Source organism: Leptonotus elevatus, chromosome 5, assembly GCF_054856555.1.
Source record: "Leptonotus elevatus isolate MCC_2025b chromosome 5, RoL_Lele_1.0, whole genome shotgun sequence".
Lineage (NCBI taxonomy): Eukaryota > Metazoa > Chordata > Actinopteri > Syngnathiformes > Syngnathidae > Leptonotus > Leptonotus elevatus.
The window spans coordinates 10362160-10378843 of record NC_141243.1 but is presented as its reverse complement, the minus strand read 5'-3'; the positions used below and the strand labels follow the sequence as shown (position 1 = coordinate 10378843).

At 38.5% G+C, this 16684-nt stretch overlaps 3 protein-coding genes across 9 annotated transcripts; all 3 read right to left on the bottom strand.

The window, feature by feature from the left end:
- Positions 1 to 2072: 2072 nt before the first annotated feature.
- On the bottom strand, positions 2073 to 3311 carry ccl27a (chemokine (C-C motif) ligand 27a). The gene is made up of 3 exons (XM_086076544.1): positions 3152 to 3311; positions 2751 to 2868; positions 2073 to 2478 (listed from the first exon to the last, which is right to left on the bottom strand). The coding sequence occupies exons 1-3, from the start codon at positions 3216 to 3218 to the stop codon at positions 2370 to 2372; spliced, it is 294 nt and encodes a 97-aa protein (XP_085932670.1). The 5' UTR covers positions 3219 to 3311; the 3' UTR covers positions 2073 to 2369.
- Positions 3312 to 4909: 1598 nt separating this feature from the next.
- Positions 4910 to 7314, bottom strand: avp (arginine vasopressin). Its single transcript, XM_086075729.1, has 3 exons — positions 7180 to 7314; positions 5518 to 5722; positions 4910 to 5413 (listed from the first exon to the last, which is right to left on the bottom strand). The coding sequence occupies exons 1-3, from the start codon at positions 7300 to 7302 to the stop codon at positions 5277 to 5279; spliced, it is 465 nt and encodes a 154-aa protein (XP_085931855.1). The 5' UTR covers positions 7303 to 7314; the 3' UTR covers positions 4910 to 5276.
- A 3225-nt stretch (positions 7315 to 10539) lies between these two features.
- Positions 10540 to 16679, bottom strand: ubox5 (U-box domain containing 5). Of its 7 annotated transcripts, none has more exons than XM_086075031.1 (8): positions 16574 to 16662; positions 16172 to 16212; positions 16021 to 16084; positions 15067 to 15168; positions 13451 to 14109; positions 12551 to 13101; positions 11356 to 11523; positions 10540 to 11202 (listed from the first exon to the last, which is right to left on the bottom strand). In XM_086075031.1, the coding sequence occupies exons 3-8, from the start codon at positions 16072 to 16074 to the stop codon at positions 10973 to 10975; spliced, it is 1764 nt and encodes a 587-aa protein (XP_085931157.1). In that variant the 5' UTR covers positions 16075 to 16084; positions 16172 to 16212; positions 16574 to 16662; the 3' UTR covers positions 10540 to 10972. The 7 variants fall into 7 exon arrangements, with proteins under 7 accessions (XP_085931157.1, XP_085931159.1, XP_085931158.1 ...); XM_086075033.1 differs by having other exon boundaries at positions 16640 to 16656; XM_086075032.1 differs by lacking the exon at positions 16172 to 16212 and having other exon boundaries at positions 16574 to 16679.
- Positions 16680 to 16684: the final 5 nt, after the last annotated feature.

Here is a 16684-nt window from a genome sequence, read left to right as displayed (position 1 = left end):
GAAGACATTCAAAGACGAAGAGAACAAAAGTAGTGTACAGTATTAAAATTACAAGAATGTATAATGACAACAAACACATTTACAAACAAAAGTTTTAAAGGCATTTACAAGCAAGTAAAAGATTTTAATAAAAGGAATGTGGAAAAAAAATATTTTTTTAACCTGGATTTCAAGTCTAACTCCATGTCTATTGGCAACGTATCCCATTTGCGTGCTGCATAACAGCCTAATGCCACTTCACCATGTTTGCATTAAAATCTGGGCTCCACTAATTGACCCGACTTTATATATAGAGTCCTACTTTGTTCAATTCAATTAGCATTTTCTTCATGTATGCAGGATCCAAACCATTCTTTTATATGAGAAGTTAATAACAACAAATTTTCTGAGACTTTATTTATTTTAAGAACTGCGTCATAAGCTGTCACAGCTTTATTATTTAAGTTTCATAGAAATGTGAAAACTCACCAAATGCAGCGGCTTGGAAAATTTGTCCAAGAGAACATATGGTCTCTCCACCCACATAGATGCCGATAAAAGCAACTGCCATATTCTGTCGGAAATGAGAAGAAATTATTTTTGGTAGTGCAAAAGTAGAACATGTGGCAAGTAATTATGTTTTAAAAAAGGAAGCATCGCTCACCTGCTCATTATCATACAACAGATGCATGATAAGCTTATACTGTGCTCATTAAATAGTAACGTCATCAATGCACTATTAGCAAAAAAAGTGGGAAAAGTACACGCTTCTCCCTCACAGGCCACATTAGGTATTGCATCACAGGTGAATATGTTAACTATGTATGCCAGCATATGAATGATACGTCAAAAATTCATTTGAACTATTTCTATTAGTTTAAAAAAAAATCCACTTTTGTTGAAAATCTAGATTTTTTTATTGTACATTTAATTTTGTACATAAAATTTGTGATTAATCACGAGTTAACTAGTGAAGTCATGCGATTAATTACGATTAAAAATGTTAATCACCTGATGTCCCGAATTTTTTATAATATTTTCTTTCTTCTTTTTTTCTCATTCACTGCCGTTGACGGCTATAGACGTCAAAAATTCATTTGAACAATTTCTATTAGTTTAACATTTTTTCTACTTTTGTTGAAAATCTAGATTTTTTTATTGTACATTAAATGTTGTACATAAAATTTGTGCTTAATCACGAGTTAACTAGTGAAGTCATGCGATTAATTACGATAAAAAAATTTAATCACCTGGCGTCCCGAATTTTTTATAATATTTTCTTTCTTCTTTTTTTCTCATTTACTGCCGTTGACGGCTATAGATGTCAAAAATTAATTTGAACTATTTCTATTAGTTTAACATTATTTTTCCACTTTTGTTAACAAGAGTATAAAAATCTAGAATTTTTTTATTGTTCATTTAGAACATATAGAATTTGTGATTAATCGTGAGTTAACTAGTGAAGTCAAGTGATTAAAATTTTTTGTTTTTATTAATCGCCTTTTGCCCCTAATTTTTAATCGGCTTTTTTTGTAATGAATTTATGGCAGTGAATGAGTACATCTATTAAAGGTAAACTATTTGAGGAATTATAGAGCCTTTATTTTATTTTGTATTTAATATATATATATTCTATTTACTATATATATTTACAAAATAACCAGTCAAACATTACACACTGTAATAGGAGCTGTCAGTCAAAGATGAATGGCTTGTTAACGTTACCTCGGTGGAATTTTGCTTGGTATAAACCCAGCTGGTGCGGCTTTAAGAAAACATTGAGCAAGATGAATGTGTAACCTTCCACATTGAAGGCTCGGTCCGAACTGCCACAGAAACATTCCTGCCACGTTCTTTCATTTCACAAACATGCTTTCAGAAGTTTACCTTGTGATGAGCACAGCACCGAGGACGATGATTGCAATGCTGTACATGACTCATCTGGGAAATGTTATTATAAGAAAAATAATCCATATATATATATATATATATATATATATATGTAAATTATCACATCCTGTTAAAAAATATATTCAATTGACCTTCAATTTGAGTCAAGTTGATCAAAGAAATGCAGACAAATACACGACTAATATTCAATATAATATGGTTGAGTTTATTTGAAGGTGAAATGATTCCAGGAAATAAATGATAAAAGGAGGAGTTTGTTTAGCATTAAAAAAAGAAGAAAAAAGGCACAGTGATTTATTTTCACCCCAAGAGTGCTTCAAGCCCCAGGCTATATCAGCAGGAGCAGTCATGAACAGGAATGCATCAAAAACATAATTTGATCCGTTGACGAATACTACCAGGAGCCAACAGTGATGTTTTACCACAAATGGAAGCAAAATGTGTGTAAATAAAGCAAAATTGGACGTTCACGCCATTGGTCAGTGTGCTTTTCTCAGCCTCATCTGCTTCATCTTCTGAACCCATTTGAGATATTTTTCCATACTCGGATGAGCACATATGGGCTTTTTCCATGCCCCCACATATAAGCTGTAAAGTCAAGAGGAAATAAATATATTTTTAATTCGAACACAGCATCAACACACTTCAACAGGCAGTGTTGTTAGAAAGTTAGAAAGGACAGTGAGAGGATTAGCCACACGCTATGCTATGCTAGGCTATGCTATGCTAGTATGGGCTTATTTGCCCATGGGAACTGGGAAAACAAAAAAATATTGTATTCTCAGTCATTCATGGCCCGGTTCTTTTGCTGCGAGGGGAAATTCATGGGGCACAATTAGCTTTAAATTGAGTTTTCTTACACCAGAGCGTCAATGTCACAGGCGCCGTTGCTGTCCTGCATGTACCATGTCTGGACCTTCATGAGTGTTGGCTTGGGGATGGTCTTTCTGGTTTTCACGCAGCATTTACTGATGCCACCTACAATTAAAGAACAATGGAGTGTGTTCAATTAAATGACTAAATCTAAAGATTCGTGTTGAATTTTTTTTACATTTAGCAATATCAATCAGGACTTACTCATTTCATTGCTCCACTATTATCACTCAGCTTCTTTTTTTTTATTTTTATAACAGAATAGTGAATTCAAATTGGTCACAATATTAATTTGCTACAGAGCTGTATCAAAAAGTATGACTTTACAAAGACAATGTAATGCAACATTTTGATTGAAGCCGTCATTCAGACTTAATGCTGTGTTTACCTTCAGTAGAGTCGATGGCCAAAGCGACGACGAGGCACAAAATCACCACAATCACTTTCAGGTCCATGATGGCGGAGGTGAAGAAAAGACGCTCTTCCACTCTTTATATGTACGTATTGCCTGTGTATCGGCCCACGTAGAGCGGTGGGCGTACAACACAACACAACACAACACTCAAACAGGCCCTGACAGGTTACAACTTAATTGATGAAAACTGCCACATCAGCAGCTTTCTTATAAATAGGCAAGTAGGTCACAGGTTTTACGAATAAGATTCAAGAGCTGTTTAAATATTACCAAAGATAGCGTTAATGTTGACAAAAAAAAGTCTTGACGTTACAGCTAAATTACATGTTCACGTACATATTTGAAAAGAAACATGTTTGTTATTGTGCGTGTAATTTGCAGTGGTGTAAAACAGAAAAATGTTCAACTCACCTGTGACCTGAGGTGGCAAAAGTACTCAGAAGCGCAGTTAGCGGGTACTTGTGCAGACTGCTCGGGGTAACAAATGTTAGCAATAATGAACATAATTTACTTCCGTGGGCCTCAAATGTGACGCCTTTAGAATATAGAGTACAATACATAATTGATAACTTAGGGGGAAAAACTTCTCTGCACACAAAATAGCTAGTCTCATTTATGAAAAATGAGCTGTGCTGCTTGTTAGGAACTAGCTAACACTGGCTTGACGTTTATGCTAGCAAAACAATTTGTATCCAGATCGTTGCTAACATTGTGAACTCAGTAACAAAAGTGGGACAATAATATGTGCTAATTGTTAAGAACTAGCTAACACGGGCTTGATGCTTATGCTAGCAAAATTATTTGTTTCTAAAACATTGTGAACTCAGTAACAAAAATGGGAAAAATAATACATGCTATTTGTTAAGAACTAGCTAACACTGTTTTGATGTTTATGCTAGCAAAACAATCTGTTTCCACAACAGTTCTAAACATTGCTAACATTGTGAACTCGGTAGCAAAAGTGGGAAAAATAATATATGCTACTTGGTAAGAACTAGCTAACACAACACTGGTTTGACGTTTATACTAGCAAAACAATTTGTATCCGAAAGGTTGCTAACATTGTGACCTCAGTAACAAAATAATGCTAAATTCAATTTTTAGAGTTAACTCCTAATTGTGAGCCAATTTTATTCATATCTGCTCAAGCTGCATTTCATTGGTCAAGATGTGTGGTGACGTCTAGATGTACTTTTGACGACTGTTCTGTACCAAGACTTGAACCAACCTACTCGCGTCCTCTTGGTCCTGAAAAGTGAGTTAGACCAGTTGAGACCCAGGCACGACTGCCTTTTGAAGCAACATTGTGCAAGGATGTTGGACTCGGTACAAATAATAAACTTACCGTTGGCAAAAAAAAGACTTTTGGAACATTTACCAGCTGCCAGTCAGCGCTATGTGAATCAGTGTACTCCAAATGGCCCTGATCCAACAATTTAACTGACAAAATTTAACAGGCGCAGCATTGTAGTCGCGCTGGAACCGACACAAAACACACAAACACTTTCATTTGTGGACTTGCTGAAACAGATCTGTGCTGAGTCGTTCATTATTCAAATCGTTTACAAGAACCAGATCGTCCATTTTTTCGATTGTGCTAGCTTGTCCGTGTTAGGGTCTTTGTGGGGTTCAGTACACCATTTCCCATTATATTCAAATATTTGCTGGAATCATTCTAAGCCGAAAAAGACAAATGCAACACACTTTTTTTTTTTTAAATACTCTATTTTATTCCACTTTCACTCAACAGTCACATACACAAACTGCTCAAGAATTGGAGCCCAACTATGGCATTTTATTTACTTACAGTGTTGACTTGTATGTACTCAATTTTAGTTATTTGGGCTCAAAATGTTGTTTTTTTACTACAAATAATGCTTATCTACAGTATCTATCTTGGCCATTGGCATATAGTGACAAGCAGAGCAATTCAATGCTCTTCCACTAGATGGCAGAAGATGGCACAACAGTTGTTGTTGTTTTTTTTTTTTTACATGTGCCTTGGCTTAAAAAAAAAAAAGGCTAGGGAATCACTGACATAAGTGAGTGTAGGTTTCAGATTTGGATTATCAAAGGCATTTAAGTGAGTAACAGCGTTTTAGTACTCAGTCTGCCCCCTGGTGGCTACATGGAGAAGGCGCAGAAGCAGCTCTGCAGGTGAGCTCCCTGCAGAGGTTTGGTTGGGATTCTCCGCCTCAGCCTCCCCCATGCAGGATGAGTCCACTGCACAGCTCTCTGCAAAAAAGAAAAAGAAAAAAGGAGGAGTTATTCTAACCACTGACAACACATACAAACTCATTGGCAATGAGATTTAAAAGCATTTAAAAATAATTAAATACCAGAGTTACAGCAGAGTCCCGAAGCAGCGCAGCGGCCCCCCTCAAGTTCGCAGGGTCGCCCCCCAGCCTGGCAGGGGGTAAGCAGGTAGTTCTCCTCCACGCAGTGAGCGGTTTCCGGGGAGCCCAGCAGACAACCGAAGCCGTCCACGCAGCAGATGTTGGGGCCGTAGCAGCGGCCTCTTTCCCCGGGGCCGCATGACATGCACTGCAAGGCACGGGCAGCACAGACTGAGTGTTTTGGACATTCTTTTACTAACATTAACTTTATTGGCCACGGAGAATTACTAACTCCATTGATGAAATTGCTTGAGAAAAGACATTGGTCTGAATCAAAGTTTAGTTCCAATTTGGACATTACATATTAAAAAAACAAAAATCATCTTTCATGAAAAATTGAGAAATTTGATTTATGTTGTTGACCAATATTGCACTAGACTTTCAGGAGCAGTCATCAAGCAACAGCCATAAACTTGGAATCACTATCCTGCAAATGAACATAAATGGAGTTAGCCTACTCTTGTTATTAGTGGCACAATTCCAACATTGTATATCTTAAAATAATAATAATAATAATTTAGTCACATATTAGCCCTTCAAATAATTAGAAATTTTATTTATAACTATATAATATAAGTATTTTAAAACATGCACATGAATAATTGCCTCCACCCAAATCACACATTCACAATTTCAGAGCAGAACATTTCTTGCTACTTTTAAATGTGTCTTTTTAATTTATTTGAAATGAAATATTCCTGAACATTTCCCCCCTAAAGTTATATGGACTCCATTAATATATATTCCAATTTAATATGTTTTAAATTCTAATTAATAATTTTCTTTAAAATTTTATTAAACCAGAATTAAAGGACAAAATAGGATGACAGTGTTTTTTCTTCTTCACAACTTATAATAAAGTTCAATGGAACATTTATAAAGCTGCAGATAATTTTGTATGTAAATAAATGAAATATATTTGCTGTGTGCAGTCCCCCATAAATGTATTTTGGAATTTCTTAAAATATATTTTTTAAATCCATTCTCAATAAGAATCTTGTAACAAAATAGTTTATTTTTATTTTTACAATTTGTAAAAGTATTTTTGAATTTTGTTTAGATATTTTAATTAGTTATAAGAACCTATTTTTGTAAAGTGATTAAATATACTTTAATATTTTAATACTTTAATATTAATCTTGTAACAAAATAGTTTTTGTTTTTTTTAACAATTTGCATAATGTAAAAATGGCACGTTTGGAATATGTCCCTATTTTCCAATGTATAAGGCAAACCAAATATTAAAAGTATTTTTTAATTTGGTTGAGATATTTTAATTAGTTATAAGAACCTTGTAAAGTGATTAAATATACTAGCTTTTGCGTTTTTTTTTTTTTTGTTTTTTTTTACAATTAAGCACAATCATAATGGTCCAAAACTTATACAACACATATAAATGTACTGGAATTATTTAATTATTTATTTTAAAAAATTTTGTTTAACGTATTTATCTGTAAGGACTACTACTACTACTTCTTCTCCTACGACTATAAGAATAAATGTATTCCAACAAGTATCGATTTGCAATTTAATTTTTTAAGTCCTGTACGGAGGAGAAGAAGAAGAAGAAGAAAGTGGCGGCAAAAAAAAGTGATGTCACCCCACCTGTCTGAGTCCAGTCTCGGCCAAGGCTCGCTTGCCTCCCCTGGGGCAGTTCTGGATGTAGCAGGCGGAGGAGAGCGCGAGGAATCCCAGGACGCACAGGGGGAGCACGGAGGAACGAGCCATCGCTGCTGAGCTTTTTGCTTGTTGCGGGATGCTTCACCTCGCCGCTCGCTTTTAAGCGCTTGAATGACACTTGCCCGTGACGTCACAGGCGCGCCAGAGGTCGAGGCGGATGGTGTTGTGTGTTTGCGCATCACTTATCCGCACCAACGGCAACAAATGTTTTCGTCTGTACTCAACATGCGATAATAATCAGGTGCTGGCAAAAGGGCAAACTGGGCGGGGGTGGATATTTAGACTCAAGCCTTTAACACAATTAATCAAGAGTTTGTCAGCCATGATCGAGCACTTCGTGATCAAGCAATTCGATCGGCACGTAAAAATACTTACGGCACAACCCCAAGGTTACTCTGATTAAGCGCTTATGCTTTGTTTTTATGACTATTAATGAGCCAAACAAAATTAGCATTTTAAATCCACTGGCGTTGCATGTGCTGCATTGTAGCTCGCCAATTAGATGTTGTTTTTGCTTTTAAGCACTTAAGGGCATTTACATCATCAGGAGTACTCACACTCACTTTTTATTTTAGTATAAGAATAGATACTTAAAAAAAAAAATTGGTAAAAGTAGCAAAGTCCTGAAAGTTAAATGTGATTGAAAAAACTAAACAAAAACGATTATTTATTGTCAACTGTATACAAGTAGGCTATTTGATAACTTTGCACAACAAAATGACCCCCCCCCCCCTTTATTAACCCATTCACTGCCATTGACGGCTATAGACGTCAAAAATTAATTTGAACTATTTCTATTAATTTAACTTTCGTTAACAAGAGTATGAAAACCTAGAATTTTTTTAAATTTTACGTTACAAACAGATATAAAATTTGTGATTAATCGTGAGTTAATTAGTGAAGTCATGCAATTGGTTATAATTTAAAAAAAATGTAATCGCCGGAAATTTTAAATTGTAATTAATCGCATGACTTTTAATAGTTCTAGGTTTTCATGCTCTTTACAAAAATGAAAAAAAAAAGTTAAACTAAAATAATTGGTTAAAATTAATTTCTGACGTCTATAGCCGTCGACGGCAGTGAATGAGTTGATTTTCAAAGAGGGGAAACACTGGACAAGTGTTCCCACAACTTTGCTAATGTAACAATAATAATAATAAAATGCGAAATTAGCTGATCACAAAAACGGACAAAAAAATCAACCTTACTTGTATCAGCATATTCCCCATGAATCATCCCAAAACATTTTTCCTAAATCAGATCTGAATCTGTTGCCGTCGACGTTAAATTTAAATGTGCTCTGGTTCACACGCCTCCATGTCGCTAAACCACGCTTCATCACTCTCTTTTTACATTTGTTGTGGATATTTTTTTGTTTGCTTTTTACATTGTGTCATGGTGTCGATAACATTCAGAAAGTCGGCAGAAAAATAGTTAGGTACAGATAAAGTATACGTACTTTTAAAAACTTCACTCGGGTTAAAAACTGACCATGCAAGAGCTTCACATAAACTGGCAAAATATTTCAATATGGAGTACGACACGCATAATTTTCAATAAAAAAAAAAAACGAGGAAACCTCAAAATAACGGCAATGAACTTAGAATGACTGTTTATAATTCTATAAGGTCAGATACAACTTAATTTTCCGTAAGAATTGTTTTCTGCATTGCATATAGAGGCAACACAGTGAGCTAGTGGTTAACATGTCTGCCCCACAGTTAGCATGTTCTCAGGACAGACTCCAGCTCACTGAAATGAGGACAAGCGCTCTAGGAAAAAAAAAAGTGGCAATTTATTGCACGCAACAACAAAAAAAGCACTGATGTTTTTACCTGACGCCATTTTGCATGCAGCTCTTCAGGAGCGGATGCAGGATCACGACCTTGATTATGCTTGATGTTGTCATGGAAACCAACATGCTTGTCAATGTGGTTGTAATGTACAAGTCTTGGGGTCACTTTGCATCCGTTTACATGCTCAGTGGCACTCCCGAGGAGGAAAAGACACGTCCGTCCTCAGCCCACCTCACTAGTACGCGAGTGGACAAAAATTGTTGGTAAATAATAAATAAAAATTGGAAAAAAATAACCAATGAAAATCGGCACTGCTGTTGACTTGTAGTTCAACACAATTATTAGGAAAAAAACAGTAATGAAACAGGCCTGGACAAAAAATGATGGAACCCCTGGAAAAAAATTGAAAATAAATCATTTGACCAGATACACTGATGTATCTTATAATTAGCATCGCAGGTGTCTTCAAACTTGAAATCAGTCAGTCATTTATGTTGTCACCTTTTGGGCCACTGTAGTTCTTGCTCATGGCCGCCAATGCGACGGGGAGCCATAACGAGCTGAGAAAAAACACAACAGCGTCGTGTAGTGTTCATTTTGCCCACCATTTTTAAACGTAGTCCCAGTTTTAGTCCAGTTTCAATCACGCTTGTTAGTTTTTAACAGTCAACATCATCCTCTTTTTATTTAGTCCATTTTTAGTCGACTATAAATACAGCATTTTAGTCTTTATTTTAATCCAAGAAAACAAAATGTTATTCATCTAGTTTTAGTCAACAAAAACTGTCAACATTTTAGTCTAGTTTTAGTCATGACAATCATCCCTGTATATTTTCCGTCCGCAGATAATGTTGAACATTTCAGATCTAAAACTATTTCACAAAAATTTTTCATGAAAAACTATTTCATACACAATTACAGTATATCAACAAGCGGCTACTATGGCTCCATGCTATGAGCTAGTAAATTAGCCAGCATTAGTTAGATAAACATTATTGTTGGAACGTTATAGCCGTTGGATTGTTGCATTATAACTATAATGTACTTTTTTTTTTTAAACTGTTCATCGTGAATCCACTTCCTGTCTGTCCCGTGTGATTGCATGTTGTACTTGCTAGCTGCAGATTTGAAAGGGTGTCACATGATTAGCAGACAAGATTTTACAAAATCATATCATTTTTGTCTCGTTTCTGTTCATCAGCTAAAATGTCTATACATTTTGTCCAGTTTTTCGTCTCGTCTTAGTCGACGAGAATGCAAGCTGATTTAGTCCCAGTTATTGTTTATTAATTAGGTTTTTAGTCTAGTCTAGCTTTAGTCCGGTGAAAAATGTGTGTCGACAAAATTATTTTCCTATAGTTTTTGTTGACGAAATTCACACCACAGCAGGGGGACCAAGTGGATAGCACATTTGCCTTACAGTCGATTAGTCCCGAGTTCAAATCTTAGCTCCGGCTTTCGTATGTGTGGATAACTGAGGCTGCAAGTGTGCTGTGGAAAATCACCCAATTTAATTCAACTGCTCCATCAGTAATTTATTTACAACAAATAATGCATCTGTGATCGTCTACCAATGCTAGTGATGTACATGGACAAGCAGAACCGTTAAATGCTTTCCCACTAGATAGCATAAATGACATGATGAATCTGTGTATCCAAGCAAGAAGATCATGAAGCCTCAGCCTCCATGCTTTCGTCTTTATGCGTTTCGCCGCACTGACCTCACACCTCTTTGTGTGTCCACAAGCCGCCTAAACCAAGGCTGCAGTGCTCAATGAAAAGACTACTTTTTTCTTTTTCAAATAGTTTTTACGCAATACTTCTTGACGTCCTCCGAGAACGTAGTGCGGAACAAGGACAAGTGCCGTTTCCGTGCTTTCTCCTTGAGAACAGATTGCTTCCGCACGCTGTCTCCGGGCAGGCTAGTGATGCACGCGTACGATGTCGCTGCGAGACGTGGCGCTTCGGCAGGTAGAGCACAGGATGCGGGCGGAGGATGCAGTCGTGGCGGTGACGGCATTTGGCGCGGGCGCGCAGTTACTTTGCAGGCAGGCGCGGCACAGCAAGTGGCCGCACGGCAGCCGGTAAACGGGCGACGGCGGCGCCGAGTACAGGGACAGCACGCGGGAACAACATGAGCACGTCCTCTCGACTGGGGAAGACAAAGTGAGGGAAAGTTAGGAAACAGATCATGGAGGGTTTTTCCTGGCTTAAATTGTACTTTTTTGTGTGTGTGTTTGCGTCGGTGATAGAATTTTGTTGTGAAACCGAAAGTGATGTTTTAATTTATTTTTCCGGTGCCCACCTGCAGCACTCGGAGCGGTAGCCTGACGCTGAGATGAAGCCGCCTCTGATTCAGTGAGGAGAGAGACAGTCCCTTGCGCCGACGACGTAAAGGAGGGTCGTCCCTTTAAGACGGACAAGAGGGCGTCGTCCAGGCTGGCTGACAGATGTTGCTCATGCGAGCTTGGCCCTGAGGAACGCAATTCGCAGGAAATAAAGGATACATTGTTTAAATAGTTCATTTTAAGGGGAAGTCAACCCCCGCCTAAAAACCTCTCGACAGTAATATGTTCTATGCGACCCCACTAGTCTAAATACAGTATTGTGGTTAATATTAGCACAATCCAGCAGTTTTTACTAATATCAGAACTCAGAAGGCGGCCATTTGCTGTCGAGTGAAAATGAAATCACAGTTGCTCAGGTAACAACCAATCACAGCTCAGCTTCAGAAAACAGGTGAGCTGTGATTGGTTGTTGCCTGAGTAACTGTGATGTCATCTTCAGTCGACAGCATGTGGCAAAATGGCCGCCCCATGTGATGAATAAAAACGGCTAGATTTTACTGCATAACTCTTATTCTACAAATGTAATATTTAGACTAGGGAAGTCACATACAACAAACATATTATTGTCAAGACATTTTGAAATGGATACTTGACTTGTTGAGCCATTTCCAGCAGTAAAATGTTAATATTTTGTTTAGAATTAATGGGATAACTTCATTTTCTATGTGCAATTAATACCTTTAAAAAAAATTTTTTCACTTGCCGTCGACTGAAGATGACATCACCTGTGCTGAGTAAGTAGGTAACAACCAATCATGGCTCAGTTTGCTGACCAAACCAAGAAAACAGGTGAGCCATGATTGGTCGTTACCTACTTCCTCAGCACAGGTGATGTCATCTTCAGTCGACAGCAAGTGGAAACATTAGTTTTAAAGGTATTAATTGTACAACAACTTTTCACTGCAGTGCTGGCCCAACTATCAAGTGTGAAATTAAACCATCAAGTAAATCTTGTTATCTGCCCATTTCTGAAAATACACCTGAGAGAGTTGTTCTGTGCTTCTGCCATACTGTTACGTAACAATAAGGCTCATTGACATAAATAACAGCCTTAGTTTAAAAAAACAAAACAAATTACATTCAAATTAATTAATTATTTTCCGGTAAGAAGGACGTAAAGGAGCACGCAAATGTTTGAGGACCGACTCTCACCAGGGGTTGTGTCCCTTCTCGGCTGTTTAGCTTGAGGTAGTATTTGTTGCACAGCCGTTTCTGGTCCACTCAGGTGTCGTTTCCTCCCTCCATTGAAATCTCGTGTTGTAGTTTTGTTGCGAATCTTTGAGTCACATGGAGCATTGCCATAATCCGACGACTGTGCCGATACGCGGTCCTCCATTGTGGCGGTCATTTTACAGCGATTTTTGTTCGCCGACCAAGAGCCGATCAACCTCGAGGGTTTCGGCTTCTCTGCTTCCCCTCGTCTCCCCGTTGTCCCGTCCCTCCTCGCGCCGCCGTTCTGCAGTAGGAAATGGTCGATTCGTCTTTTGAGCTGGGGATTGGGGAGCGGCTGGGAGGTGGCGGTGAAGGGGACGCCGGTGAACGGGTCGCTCCCTGGTCTCCCCCACGAGGCTTCCCTCTTCTGGTGCTCCTCCAGGGTGGTTCTGTCCACCGACACGCCGCTTGGAAGCAGCATGGGAAGTGCCATTACTTCCTGGGTTATGGGGTCAAGGAACTCCTCTGGGATTGAATTGAGAGATTGTGAGCTAGAATGAGATGGAAATACATATGTGTCAAGATGCAGTCAACTCATAGTAAAATCAAGTCAAATCAAACTACATTTTATAGACCTATTTATCTTATTGCCACCTATGACTGTTAAGACATTTTTAATCAATATAAAGATAATAGTCTTTACTGTCAACTTGATTGTCTTTAAAAAGTAATCTTGTATGCAAATAGTTGGGTCTCAAACTAAGAAACTTGGGGGCTTCTTTAAATTATTTTAAGAAATGCACAATGTGTCCTTCAACTTAAAGACAGAAACTATTTAAAAGTTTCCACCTAAGTTACCAAACTGATATGCAGTAATCAGTATAAAGAAAACATACTTACCTTGGAGGTGTTTCCGAGCGAGGTTGCTTAATTTGATTGAAAGCTGCGACAGGTTTACAAAGCGGTCTTTGACTGGCCTTGTGGGCGCGCTCAATCTTCTCTACTTCCTGCGGGGGGCAGCAACGAGCCGGTTGCCCCCAAACCGCCAAAGCCTTAAGGCCCAGAGCGGACGCAGAGCCGCCGAAGGGCAGGGTCACGCGGAGCTCCGTGACGGAGGTCAAAGAAAGGTGCCCTCGGCTCCGCAGCTCCTCTCGCCGACTGTCGTCGGGTTGAGGAGGAGGAGGGGAGACGAAAGGAGGCCGCGGGTGAAACGGAGGACGGGAGAAACTAACTTTAGTTTCTTCCTTAACGTCACAACAGCCCACCAGTTTAAAGTCATGTTCAGAACTGCCTGATTGAGTACAAGGCCTTTTCTGAGGCACATCTAGAGTCTTCTCACCCCACTTTTGAGCCTGGAGAGTCGGCTGGTGGCCATTCAACTGACAAGCGTCCTCTTGCTTTCCACTCTCTTGATACTGGCCAAAATTCCGAGGAGGAAGCGGATCAGAGTTGGTGCTGATTTCCAGTCTCTTGGTGCACTGACCTCGGTCCATGCCCCAGGGCCACAGCTCCACATCCACTCGGCACAGCTCCACCTGGAAGTCGAACCTTAACGTCACCTGTTGAACGAGGACGGCCTGTTAACAACGAGGACTAGAAAATTGTGTGGAACCTTAACTCGTTTGTTTCCAAAAACGTATAAACACATTCTATTTTAAATATTGACATGGTCCCAAAAAGTTTTTTTTAAATGTTTTTTTTTAGGCTGGATCATAACCAAAGCTTTGATGCCGTCTCTGACCTGGAGAGGTCGCTTAAAGCAATGGCAGTTATTCCAAAAAACGGCCAGCAGGTGTCAGCAGAGTATAAGAGATCAACCAGGGCCATGTTGCAACAAGCTCTTTTCCTTAGTGTTTTCAACAGGTTTGTGAATAATGATGAAACTTAGCTATATTCTAATGCTAAATGCTGCAAAACGGAAACAGATAGAAATATACTTTTTTTTTTCCTGATGAAAGAAGAGACTCCAATCTTTCTTTTGGTCGGTCCATGTTTTTATAGCAATAGAACACAATATTCTGTGGGCCTTGCAAAATCTGTCAAAATCCTGTAAAACAGCTAGGAGCGAAGGGGGTTGCTTCAGTGAAAATGGCTGGGAGTGAATGAGTTGGAAAACTTAAGTTGCACTTGCTGGGGAGCTATTGCGGTACATTTTTTAGTACCAGTTAAGAATGTTAAGATTTTGTGCGCCTGTACACTTAAGAAATATTTTATGATGGCGACAGTCAGAACCTACAAGGGATTATTGATATTTCCAATATTTCCTGTTGGATACAATGATTCGAAATCCAAGCAGATCAGTTTGTGTTTATCTTTAAGGGTCCATTCTATATTTTTGACTTGGACTAAGACGAAACCCTTAATTAAAAAAATAAAAAAAAGACAAGAGAGAGACAGTACCATGTGAGACAATTTAGCCATAAAGTACTTAAAATGGGCACACAGATTATAAAAGGTGTCATTTCAACCATTTGAACCAACCACCAGTAAAACACAACAAAAGAGCAACACGTCACCTGCACAGGAGGACGTAAAAAGTACTCCAGCTTGAAGCCCCGCCTTCGTAGAGCAGGATCCGCTGATATAAGGTTTGTGACATCGTACCCATCTGCACACAACTGCCATTAGACATGAAAGAAACAATCAAAAATTGGAACACAGCAAGCCAATGGCTATTGTGACTACATTTGAATAAACAACGCTTCTCTAGAGATAAAATTGTGTGGACTAACTTCAACTTTATATGAAGTTGCACATGGCAATCCAGACAAGGATGATGTGCATTCAAATCGAATGATTTAAGTCCCTCGAATTTGAGAAGAACATCCAAGGATGAGGTGACAAATTCACAGTAGAAATAAATTTAAGCAGAAGCTGTGAGAGTGCATAGAAAATACAGCTATTCTTATATGACAAAACAGAGATAGAAGAGCAAAAGGCTAGTGATGATTCATTCGGTCTCCCACACACTGCTGTGACCCTCAGGGTCTTTATTTTCAAACCTTTTGTCCTCCACCTGCACCCCGCGCTATGTTTCTTTTCCCCAAGTCTACCAAGATTACTCTACCCTTACAGAAGACACACTGGACTGGATAAAGGAGGGGAAACAACAAAAATGTAGTCAGGTGATACTACTCAAGAGTCTAACTGTGTTTGATGAAGCAAGAAATGTGTCAGTACTTTAAATACCGGTGGTATAATTACAATTGTTGGTAAAAATGGCTATGACTATCAAACCGTTGTCTTGAAAAGGAACTATCAGTACTATTTTTCCCACAAAGAATGACTTACGCCAAGAAAAATAAAATACAATCTTTCTTACTACTAATGTATCCCTGTCCATTGTCCTCTGTCTCATCCTTATCATTTTTAAGGATGGAGCTTTTTGTGCCTATTAAAGCACATGTTATTGTGGGCCCCTTGTAACTAAAACCGCACATTTAAAAAGAATAAGCCGAATGGCTGAATACCTTGTTGCAATTTATGTTTGTATTGAAGTGTGGCAGGCAAAGGTTCACGACCATGTCCTCCAACCTGAGAGGAACAACAAACATACACACAATACATTCAATTTCAAAGACTCAGCTCAAGAAAGGAGCAGCTCAACATAGACGCACTAACCGTTGACTGACGTCTACAAACTTCTACTTGTACTGGCTCACCTTTCATAAACACAGATGACGGTAAAAGACTCCACAAAGATGTTCAGATAAATTACGGAGCGATATACAGTAGTGAGACAAACGTCTCGTTTATATGTGCAGTTATGAATTTGATGATTGAGGAATAGTTGAAAATGTAACTTACGCCAACGATATAACATTACCATCAACTACACGCGATAGATAGCAAACAATGTTCAATTTAGTTGCCAGAAAAATTACCAAAACATTACAAGCTAGCTTGACTGCTAATAAACACGGAAAGCGAGAAGGAGAAAACTGCAAACGCGAAATGCGTCTTAAATTGCGGTAGTGCGAGGCGAGACTAAGGTTTGACAAACTACTCGGAAAAGACACTGACTTGAGAAGATATGCTCTTTGCGTGGGCGTGTTGTTTATCTTTTAAAGCTTTCATTTACATACGAACCGCTTAATCCCCTTCACAATTCCCATTTAGCCAAAATGCTAAATG